Here is a 12,500-nt window from a genome sequence, read left to right as displayed (position 1 = left end):
AAAGAGAGAACCGTTTAGACAGGGTGGAGAGTTTAGCCCCTCTCTCTCAATCACCGAACACACACACACACACACTCAATCAGTGAACCTGTTGCTATAGCGATGGCAGTTCAGTTTGACCGCTAATTAGCATTCTGGACAGAACTTTCCTCTTTGAGCGTTCTAATCCCTCGACAAATCACAACGAAGCTGGCCTGATTGCTTTGAAGCGGGGCAAAACCGTCGCATCAGGACTCGGGTTAAACCCTTCATTGGCTTAACATAATTTCCTCCCGCAATCATCTTGTAGTTACAGATACTTATACATAATTGGCCATCAAACTCTGAAACAACATCTGTCTAAGAGACAGAGAGAGAGAGAGCGAAGAAAGGGGGTGCTCCCAAATATATTAATAAATATATGGGGCCTATATTTGAACCTTTTACTGCAGTGGGCTAAACCAGGGTTGCACAGAAAGTTTCTTGGCAGTCTTAAACAAATCTACTTAGAAAGAAAAGTATACACCTCACACACACGGTTATGGGCTTAAAAAGAAGAAGACACATGTACCATATCAGATATAGAGTTGAAATACTACATTTTGAGTTTGCATTCCACTATTCCACTTTAAATACATCACAGAAGACTGAAATACAACAAACCATTTGACATAGAAACACTTGGATTTTCGGCGGGTTTTTGGAAATAATGTTTATTAATGATAAAATAATGAAAAATATGAATAACATTCCACCCATGAGGCCACTAGGTCTGCAGGAAAGAGCTACAAGCAATATCATTACTGGCTTGGGTCTGTTTTCTATCCCGCCGCAGAAACACAAACACCCCAGTTGTGTAATAGCAGTGGGTCGCTCGGCTCAAACTCCAGCAAACATCTGGCTCTGTGGCAGGCCGTACTAAGTCTGACCTGCGGGGGTCAAGTGGTGGTGGATTGAGTCAGAGAGACCGCTATCCAGCCAAGGCCATATCTTGAACGGTGGGAATGTCTGGGTGACCTCTCTGCAGGTTCAGGGGTCCGAGTTTAACTAGATAATCCCCCTTATATGAAACACAAGACCCAGAGAGACATGCTGCTCAGCACCTCGGCCCTCTGTTTATACCTCTCTCTCCCTCTCTCTCTGTCTCTCTCCCCCCTTTTTCTCTCCCGTTGAGAGAACTCATTTCCCATTTTCTTCTCTGTGTTATCCTGGAGAGAGAGAGAGAGAGAGAGAGAGAGAGAGAGAGAGGGGGGGGTGTAGCCTATAATGCGTTTTTCAGTTCCCTAGGGTTGCTGCCACATGTCAGACTCGTTGACAGCCTAAACGTCTGCTTCTTGAACAGAAGAAAAACCATGAAAAGACAAATGCATGTAAATCGTCCGGTTATTACTGGTGCTAAAGCCTGTTGTTTATCTTGCATCATTTAACTCTGTGTGTCGCTCTCTCTCTCTCTCATTCTCTCCTCTCTCTCTCTTTATCGCTTTCTATCTCACTCGCTATCTTGCTCTCCTTCTATCCACCCTCACTCTGACTATTTTTCTCTCTCTGTATCGCTCTCTCTCTCTCTTCTCTTTCTTTCTCCCCCTACCTCTCTCTCTCCCTCTATTTCTTCGGGTTACTTCAGGCTGCTGTGAGGTGAGGTGCAGGGTAATACAGGGTAATACAGGGTATCATCATCCCTGTTCTTATCTCCTGTTGCTGTGGAGTGACTCAACCAGCCTGCGTGTCCTATGTCATCTGAAGTAACTACTCCTTTCCTCTCTCCTGCACTCACCTAGTGGGTGCGAGAGCACAGGCACAAAGCAGGGGCCTTGAATCACCAAAGTGGGTGTTAAATAGTGTGGTCTTTATTTCAAAATATAAACCAGACCTGGGTCAAATACATATGTCAAACCGTCGACTGTTTGTTTCAGCCTGCCCGATACAAGGGGACCAATGTGGTAGTCAAAGTGCAAACTCCACCCACCTCCAATCAAGTTTATACCTAAAGTATTTGAAGTATGTATTTGACCCAGGTCTGTGGTTAACATTATACATTCAGCTAAGCATTCATGCTGGAATGAAACCCACAGCCTTGGTGTTGCCAGCAAACAAGGCTGTAATCAAACTGAAGTCCTTTCAATGATGCTGCCTTCACTGACAGAAAGAAAATACTCCAGATTTTAGCTCTCTATCCCCATCACTCTCTCTTTCAGCTGGTTTCTACTAGCATTCCTCTGCTATTTCTTGACGGATTTCCTTTCATTTGTTCATTCTTTCTCTCCATTCCTCCATTGTGTTCTAAAGAGGCATGACACTGGCATTCTGCGACTTCCTGGGCTGTTACCTTCACAGCGGCCCGTTACGCAACTCAACCCCGGTGTTATGTAAAAAATATTCACCCCCTCCCCAAATCGCAGTCGCCAAAAAAATGGATCCAGCGACTGTCACATTATTTTCAGCGCAGCGGAAATAATTAGTAAAATTCCCCCTCCAGACTCCAAATATAGCTATAGAACGCTTAAGAAGCCATCACTCTAACATGCACCTCTCTCTATCTCTCTCTCTCTCTCTCTCTCTCTCTCTCTCTCTCTCTCCCTCTCTCCCTCTCTCCTTCTGAATACACCCTGCACTCCACTCTAGACACCTCACTGATTCTCATAAAATGACTACCTCACTGATGTCAGTGTCTCCAGCCAGTGTCAGAGTTTCATGCCGCGTACACCGATCCAATGCTTTCAGGTCTACACCGGCGTCTATTCTAGTGATTAGTGCATTGTTATTTTCGTCAACAAAAAATTGTGACAATTCATTGGTCAAACACCTGTTTTTCAGTCTTAATTGATGAGGCCATAACTATATAGATCCCGAGAAAAACTATAACTAAACTCAAATTATTTTGAGACGAGACAAAATGATCTCTGTGACTAAAATCGGACTACTACGTGGACTGGACAACGTTGTTTTGGAGAGATTGAGAGATTTTCGGTGATAAGCACAATTCATATTAGCAGTAGAGACGCGCAGCACAGTTATGTTCAGCAGTGGGAAGGATGCGGCACACCCGACAAACACAGTCTACATCAGCTGGTGAGCTGAGGGGGAGCAAGCGACGAGTGTGGCCAGACAGGCCCCGCTCCAGCTCTGCCTCCGATTATACACATCGCACAGGCAACTCTCTTGCTTCACGTTAGCTAACCAGTCACCGCCAGACTTCTGGTTAGCTACCCTTTGCCTGTTTAAATGAAAAACAATAGCAGAATTGAGTTTAAATGTGAAAAAAACTGTCTAGTTTTTGTTTTCTATCCCTTGAGTAAGTAGGTTATAGAAAAGTAGTTTGTCTTTGAATTTGTAGTCTCGCTCAACCCTCCCACTTTTCCCGCTGCATTTCACATACGGTTCTGTAGCCAACGAAGTCAAGACTCCCTCTTTTCCCCAGAGAAAACGGCTTGATTCTAGCCCTTAGTCTACTGTTCAAAAGACATAACCCATAATACCGGCGTTACATTTTTTTTTTTACATCCATCAAGCATATCACCGGCCTTTCTAAAACTAGGCTACTTGCACACCGGACCATTAAACATTTGTCAAGGCTACACTTTGTTCAGTCATGTTACTTCATTAGCTAGCTATAGCTAACAACCTGCGGCTCATTCAGCAGGACACAACTTTTTGGAATGTGTTGAATAAGGAATAACGGTGGCTCTATTCATGGGATTTGTATCTGCAACGTTTGAGAATGTTTTTCAACTGAACGCTACCCTGGTAACATTATCAGTAGCCTATATGCAACTATTTGGTGACACAATGAAAACCGATAGAAAACTATTTATTAACTAAATTCCTCTTGTCACTACGCAATATCTGACTGGGTAAATAACTTTATTTTCAGTTAATGCGGACCCAATGACTCAGACTTGAGCACTTGGACCAGGACTCGAGCACTGGGACTCAGACTTCAGCCATAGGGACTCGTGACTTGAATCGGGACTCGGCCATTGGTGAATCGGACTTGGACTTGAGCACAGGGGACTTTGGACTCGAGGTTTAGTGACTCGACTACATCACTGGGCGAAATAGTCATTAGCTCCCATTCAAAGTCATTACTTTTGGACATCAATGTGGCAGCGAGGGATGGAAGTGCAACCCATACTACTTTGCCAATACTTTGCGGCACCATCTGGTGATTGTGCCTCTGCCGTGTCTAGACTTGACAGCTTTAGTATTCTGATCAACGAGCTCTGATCATGGAATTCCGAACGCGTCATGTGTCTACACCTACATTTAAATGTGTCTGCCGTGTCCACAGTGTGTCCGGACTCCCTATTCCCACGCTATATTCAAAAGTCAATATGCATCCTACAAATGGTGGAATAGGCTAAATATGATAACACAACAACTGATGGCAGTAGCGAACTACTGTAGCTAACTAGCCAGCTAGCCTATGTAGCTAGCAAGCAAAGCTAAAGAGATTGCAAACGGGTTAGCATAACTAAAGCCAAACAAAATATATTATTTCGAAATATTAGCTAGCTGGCTAGCATTTATGAGGCCACCAAACACGTTACTCACATGAACATATTTCCTCCAACGTTATAGCGACAAAGTGCCTCTCGGACACAAAATGTACGTTTTCTGGAGACTTGTGGGAGGAGTGGTGACGACGTCGCCCACCGTATGCGCATTCAGTAACCTGATTGCGTCCAGACTGAGGAGAAAAACCCTCGCACAATGCATCCCTGACCACCTTCTGAAGTGGTCAGCCAGATCTGAACACAATCAGACCCCAAAGCGACTTTTGTGTATCTAGACCCATCTTATCATTTCCATCTTCGTATTCTGATAGCAGAAGTCGCATGTCAGTGTCAAGTGTAGACATGACTTCTCTCTCGCTCTCGTGTCTGTTTGATTTGTATGTAATGTGCAATATCTATGTAGGCCTAATTAGGAATTTCCATGGCAAGATCATTCTTATATAATATAATATTATTCTTATGTACTGTATATGTTCATCATTGTTCTGCTGTTGGGAAGAGAATAGAATACGTTATGCAGAAAAATGTGTTGGTAGACCAAATGTATGTATGTGCACATGGAAGTGAGTGATTCACAGATTAATTAGGCAATACAAATGTGATGTGACTAAAATGTGACTACAATGAAAGGGCATTTAGTTGACTAAAATGGCTCTCTGTTTTCGTCATGTTGACAATGACTAGACTAAATCATTATTCACATGACAAAAATGTGGCTAACATGATGACCAGACTGGGCGTCCGCGTGCGCACCATCGCTCGCTTGTTGATTTTGTCAATCCACACCAGACGCGATCAGGACACGCAGGTTGAAATATCAAAAAGAACTCTGAACCAACTGTATTCATTTGGGGACAGGTCGAAAAGCATTAATCATTCATGGCAATTTAGCTAGCTAGCTTGCTGTTGCTAGCTAATTTGTCCTGGGATATAAACATTGGGTTGTTATTTTACCTGAAATGCACAAGATCCTCTACTACGACAATTAATCCACAGATCAAAGGGAAACCGAGTAAGTTTCTAGTAATCACTCCTCCTTCAGTCTTTTTCTTCTTCGTTGGACTTTATATGGCGGTTGGCAACCAACTTTAAGGTGCATTACCACCACCAACTGGACTGGAGTGTGGACCTCAGTTCATCTTTCAATCACCCACATGGTTATATGCTCCTAAAACCCAATAAGGAGATGGGAGAGGCGGGACTTGCATCGCGTCAAGCATCACAAATAGAACCAAGTTCTATTTTAGCGCACGGCTACACAGATGCTCATTGACGCGCGCGAGCAGTTTGGATGCAATGAATGAATAGCATGTATGTGTACATTTATTTTGCAACGCTCGCGGTGTGGTCAGCATATAAGACTTCATTATATTTTTGTCAAAATGATTAAGATTAAACTAAATCTAAAACACACTGACAAAATTAACACTGGGTTAAAGTTGGTTTGGTAAAGTTTGTGTCTGTGTGAGCGCCTGTGGATCAAGATTGATCCAGTATGGCCGCCTCATACAGAAAGTGATGTCACAGCGCTACTCACCCCCTCGGCAGGGTAGGCCTCCCAGCCTAGGTTTCCCAGAGCAGACATGGAGTCCAACAACGTCACTGCAGACAGACAGAGAGAACAGACTGGTTAACACAACACATACTATTACAGCAATAAGACACCAGAGGAAGGGAGGGCCGTCGTGGTTATTGGAACATCTGTGCTGTCAAAGATGGGGGGTGAGGCCAGGTCAATTGGATAGCACTTACAACAGCACATTAGAACAACATTTACTGCCTCAGATTCACACAGGCTCAACCACACACCCTTACCCCTTTCCATAGCAAAGGGACGGAGTGAGGGGTGGAGAGATGGATGGAGAAAGGCCGAGAGATGGATTGATAAGAGGGAGAGAGAAAGGCAAGGGCTGGTGAGAGTGACAGCAAAAAAGAGAGAGGGGAACAGAGAGAGGGATGAAGAATGAGAGAAATATCCGGATGGAGGCGGACGGAGGGATGGACGTACAGAGAGAAGGAGTGAGGTAGAGACAGAAAGGCTAAGAGATAGCTAAAAGGCGAACTGTGTATTTAGATTCAGATGGAGCCAGTTTCTCCCACGGTGTGTGAACTGTGCTTTCCCTGCCTGACGCCATTGAGCCCTAATTATGGCCTCACCACTGCTAACCATTAATATTTAATTATCCTCCATCTGCAGAGGCTGCCGCCAGCCCCCTCCCTCCCTCCTCTCTCTATCTCCCTATCGCTCTGTGCTTTGCTACTTTTTGTGCTCTCTCTCTCTCTCTCTCTCTCTCTCTCTCTCTCTCTCTCCATTCTCTTTTGCTCCTCTGCCCTCTCGCTCTTACCTGCTGTCTCTCTCACCCTCTCTTGCTGTCTCTTTCAATCTGCTTCTCTCCCTTTCACACTCTCTACATCTCCATCTCTCTCTTTCTCTCATTCTGTGCCAGAGGTCTGACTCGGGCCAAAAGAGAGTTACTCCTCGGCTCTCAGCCACAGGTCCCAGATCAGCTGTCCAGGCTCCTGACCTGAAACATCATCAGTTGGCTTTAATAACTGACCCTGGAAACCAGAGGAACTAGTGCCAAAACACAGACATGTGCAGTATTTTCAAGGATAATCTCGGCACTTACAGTAGAACCAAATCTCAAATGAGCGCTAAGTCGGTTACGGAAAAATATTTCAAGGCTAACTGCATCTCTCCAGATGTCCAATTCATTCTTGTTGGAAGATGATGAAAAACATTGTAGTACAAAAGGACTCTTTTACATCACACTTTTTCCACTCGGGAAAGAAGAACACAACCAGGAGCAGAAAACAGAGTAGACTGCTATATTTTCATCTAGTTCCTGTTCCACATTTAGATATGAGCCTTTCTACATTCCTCCTCTCAGAGGGAGCCTGGGCCTGGTGGCTGATGAAACACATTTGCCTCCCCTCTCCACTGAACGTGACATTTCTAAATGAATAAAGCAGTAGGGGGAGTGTGTCTGCTGTGTGCACGGGACATTTATCTAGCCCGCAGGTAGCACATAAGAACAGCTACATTTTCTCTGCTGTCTCTGTCTCTCTTTTTTTCACTGCTTCCCTCTCTCTGATTCTTTGTCCCTCTATCTTTCTCTCCCTCTCTCTCTCTCTCCCTCTCTCTCTCGCTCTCTGTGTATTTTTCTTAACTGTACGGTGCCTTCAGAAAGTATTCACACGCCCTTGACTTTTTCCACAATATCTTGCGTTACATCCTGAATTATGAAATGTTTTTCGATTTTGTGTCACTGATCTACACACAATAAATATTCAAATGCTTTGTTATGGCAAGCCTACATAAATTCAGGAGTAAAAATGTGCTTAACAAATCGCATAATAAGTTGCATGGACTCATTCCATGTTCAATTATAGCGGTTAACATAATTTTTTTATGACTACCCCATCTCTGTATCCCACACATAAAATGATCTGTAAGGTCCCTCAATCAAGTAATGCATTTCAAGCACAGATTCAACCACAAAGACCAGGGAGGTTGTTCAACGCCTCACAAAGATAGGCACTGATTGGTAGATCTGTAAAAATGTTACATAGCAGACGCTGAATATTCGCTTGAGCATGATGAAGTTATTAATTACACTTTGGATGGTGTATCAATGCACTCAGTCACTACAAAGATACAGGCGTCCTTCCTAACTCAGTTGCCGGAGAGGAAGGGAACTGCTCCGGAATTTCACCATGAGGCCAAAGGTGGTTTTAAAGCAGTTAAAGAGTTTAATGGTTGTTGACATGAGAAAACTGAGGATGAATAAACAACATTGTAGTTACTCCACAATACTAACCTAAATGACAGTGAAAAGAAGGATGACTGCACAGAATACAAATATTCCAAAACATGCATCCTGTTTGCAACAAGGCACTTAAGTAATACTTTAAAAAAATATTAATACTTTTAAAAAGTAATACTTAAGTAACACTTCAAAAAAATGTCAGAAAGAAATTGACTTTTTTGTCCTGAACAATTATGTTTGGGGCAAATCAAACACAACTTATCATGTTATGGGTATGCTTGTCATCAGCAAGGACTAGGGAGATTGATAGGATACAAATAAATAGAATACAGCTAGAAGCACAGGCAAAATCCAAGAGGAAAATCTTCTTCAGTCTGCTAGGAGACAAATTCACCTTTCAGCAGGACAATAACCTAAAACACAAGCCCAAATCTACACTGGAGTTGCTTACCAAGAACACATTGAATGTTCATGAGTGGCCAACTCACAGTTTTGACTTAAATCAGCTTGAGAATCTATGGCAGGACTTGAAAATGGCTGTCTAGCAATGATCAACAATCAATTTGACAGAGCTTGAAGAATTTTAAAAAGAACAATGTGTAAATATTATACAATCCAGATGTGCAAAGCTCTTAGAGACTTACCCAGAAAGACTCACAGCTGTAATCGCCGCCAAAGGTGATTCTACAAAGTTTGACTCAGGGATGTGAATACTTACGGTATGTAAATGAGATATTACTGTATTTCATCTTCAACACATTTGCTCAAATCTTTTTAATCCATTTTGAATTCAGGCTGTAACACAACAAAATGTGGAATAAGTGAAGGGGTAGGAATGCTTTCTGATGGCACTGTATAAGAGCCACTGTCAGCACCAGTCACTCTCTACAGCTCAGTGCAACTTGGCGGGGGGGTGTCATGGTGCATTACAGATTACAATGTGTGTGTGTGTGTGTGTGTGTGTGTGTGTGTAGTGCCTGCATGTGAATGTGCATGCGTCCAAGCATGCTAGCGTGTGTGTGTGTGTGTGTGTGTGTGTGTGTGTGTGTGTGTGTAAGTGTGTGTGAAACACAGATTGTGAGAGAAAAATGAACAACAGCTAGCTCCTGATGTGTTGTAAAGGTCAACTCCAGCTCTCTGCCCCACCCTCAGTCCAGCCTCACTGCTTAGAGAATATAAGACCATTAGACTCCAGGGTTCAGGTCATGGACACACACTGTAATAGCAGAATTAACAGTGGTTTGATAATAATGATGATGAAATGTACACACCTTACATTCACTTCCACAGTGTACAGTAGTGGCATAATGCCTAATGTAATATACTGTGTACAGTTTTGCTGAGGTGACCTTTATAGCCCCAAAAGTGCTGACTACACTTCCCTATGATCAACGAGGGCCTAGGGGCCCTCGGTCGCGCTGTCCCATACACACACACACACACACACACACACACACACACACACACACACACACACACACACACACACACACACACACACACACACACACACAGAAGCACACACACACACAGAGAAGCACGCACACACAGAAGCACACACACACACACACACACACACAGACAGAAGCACACACACACTTTCTTCACACCTCCTGTCAATAGCACTTATCACTTGTGATCAATGACCCATCCTCTCATCAATAATATAACTGCAACAGTATCCTGTCTGCTGATACCACTAGAATGTGTGTGTGTGTGTGTGTGTGCGTGCGTGCGTGTGTGTGTGTGCGTGTTTGTGCGTGTGCTGGGACAGAGCAAGCCAGGGTCCCCAGTCTAAATCTGTAGCATGATACTGTGTCGAAGGGATGAAGTCCCCCAGACCCTCTTCTTCTCCCTCTCTCTTTCTCCAGGGAGTGGTGTAAGGCCTGTGTCTGTGTAATCTAACCCTGGTCAGAGCTGCTCTGGCCCAGAGTTAAAACACACAGCTCATCATTCACTCACTCAGACCTGGGTCAGATTCACTCTCATGTAATAAACACACACACACACACACAAACCATCAACGGAGGAGCTCGATACAAACCCAATCACCTTGAGACAACACTTAACAACAAATGGTCCATCTTCTACCGTACCTTTTTGTCTGGGTCCATCTCATATTTGTATTCTCAGCAATTCTATTTCCATCCGCCGTTCAATACAGCATGAAAGTGAATTTAGTCAGAAATTATACCCAACAATGCGATGTGAACAAATCATGCACTGTACTTAGTTCCTGTATTCATATTTGTTCACTTGCAGGAGGCTGCATTGACTCAATGAACAGCACTTTGTGTCAAGATAATCAATGATGAGAATATTCAACAGGGAATAGAATAGGGCCAGCTGACGCTTCAGTAATCATCTCAGAGTTAATATCATGTAGGTTCATGTCTGCAACGGCCCACTATAGCTAAACCTCCCTGGTAATGCCCTGGTGGAAGCTTCCCTAAACACACACACACACACACACACACACACACACACACACACACACACACACACACACACAGACACACACACACACACACACACACACACACACAGACACATAGATACACACACACACACACACACAGACACACAAACACACATAGATACGTGCACATGCACGCGCACACGCACGCACACACACACACACACACACACACACGCAGACACATAGATACGCGCACACGCACGCGCACACACACACACAGACACACACACAGACAGACACACGCACACACATATACTCACACACACACACACACACACACACACGCAGACAGACAGACACACACAAACACACACACACACACAGACACATAGATACGCGCACATGCACGCGCACACACACACACGCAGACACATAGATACGCGCACACACACGCGCACACGCACACACACACACGCAGACAGACGCAGACAGACAGACACACACACTGAGAGTGGTCTGGTTACATAGTAGCATGACGCTTTATTGATTATTGTCACCATGCTGTGAGTTCTACATTCTCCGAGCGTAAAGAAGCTAAGGGGATATGTCAGTGCAATCTGACTCTCTCCCGTTCTACATGGCAAACACCTCTAAACTACGATACCAAGCCAAACCCCTAACCTACCATTTACAGTATCACATAGCTGCACACCCCCAAAGCATACCATAAGGCTTTTTAGACACTATATAACAATCTTACTGTCTCAATTCCTTACGCACACTAAAAATGGGGAATGAGGTCCCTCCCTACTCCCACCCTGGCCTCTCTCTCTGGTCCACATTCCCGCTCATTCGTCTATTCTTTCTATTTCACTTCACCCCTCTTTCATTCCTGCTCTCTGTCATTCCGTCTAATTTCCCGGCCTTGTTAACCTGTTGGGTCTAGGGGGCAGCATTTGCACGTCTGGATAAAAAAAATGTACCCGATTTAATCTGGTTACTAATCCTACCCAGTAACTAGAATATGCATATACTTATTATATATGGATAGAAAACACTCTAAAGTTTCCAAAACTGTTTGAATGGTGTCTGTGAGTATAACAGAACTCATTTGGCAGGCAAAACCCTGAGACATTTTCTGACAGGAAGTGGATACCTGATGTGTTGTATTGACTTTAAACCTATCCCATTGAAAAACACAGGGGTTTAGGAATATTTTGGCACTTCCTATTGCTTCCACTAGATGTCACCAGCCTTTACAAAGTGTTTTGAGTCTTCTGGAGGGAGATCTGACCGAACAAGAGCCATGGAACGGTGATGTCCCATTAGACACCTGGCGCGCTACTTCATGTTGGGTACCCTCGTTCCAATACGTTATAAAAGGCTATGCATTCGTCCACCTTGAATATTATTCATGTTCTGGTTAAAAAAGGCCCTAATGATTTATGCTATACAACGTTTGACATGTTTGAACGAACGGAAATATATTTTTTCCCCTCGTTCATGATGAGAAGTCCGGCTGGCTTACATCATGTGCTAACGAGACGGAGATTTTTGGACATAAATGATGAGCTTTTTTGAACAAAACTACATTCGTTATGGACCTGTGATACCTGGAAGTGACATCTGATGAAGAGAATCAAAGGTAATGGATTATTTACATAGTATTTTCGATTTTAGATCTCCCCAACATGACGTCTAGTCTGTATCGCAACGCGTATTTTTCTGGGCACAGTGCTCAGATTATTGCAAAGTGTGATTTCCCAGTAAGGTTATTTTTAAATCTGGCAAGTTGATTGCGTTCAAAAGATGTAAATC

The 12,500-nt window shown here is 43.7% G+C and overlaps 1 protein-coding gene across 3 annotated transcripts in view; it reads right to left on the bottom strand.

Annotated features, from left to right (window-relative positions):
• The window catches only part of epha4b (eph receptor A4b), a 123,437-nt gene that overhangs the window by 99,621 nt on the left and 11,316 nt on the right, over positions 1-12,500 (bottom strand). For 2 of the 3 annotated variants that reach the window (XM_014191460.2, XM_014191461.2), the window contains exon 2: positions 6,031-6,095. In XM_014191460.2, the coding sequence (XP_014046935.1) occupies positions 6,031-6,095 (65 nt within the window). Of the gene's footprint in view, positions 1-6,030; positions 6,096-8,981; positions 9,118-12,500 lie in introns of those variants that run through there. The other variant, XM_014191462.2, reaches the window with a different exon arrangement.

Source organism: Salmo salar, chromosome ssa03, assembly GCF_905237065.1.
Source record: "Salmo salar chromosome ssa03, Ssal_v3.1, whole genome shotgun sequence".
Taxonomy (NCBI): Eukaryota; Metazoa; Chordata; class Actinopteri; order Salmoniformes; family Salmonidae; genus Salmo; species Salmo salar.
The sequence above is the reverse complement of the archived record's forward strand: the minus strand, read 5'-3'. Positions and strand labels throughout refer to the sequence as shown.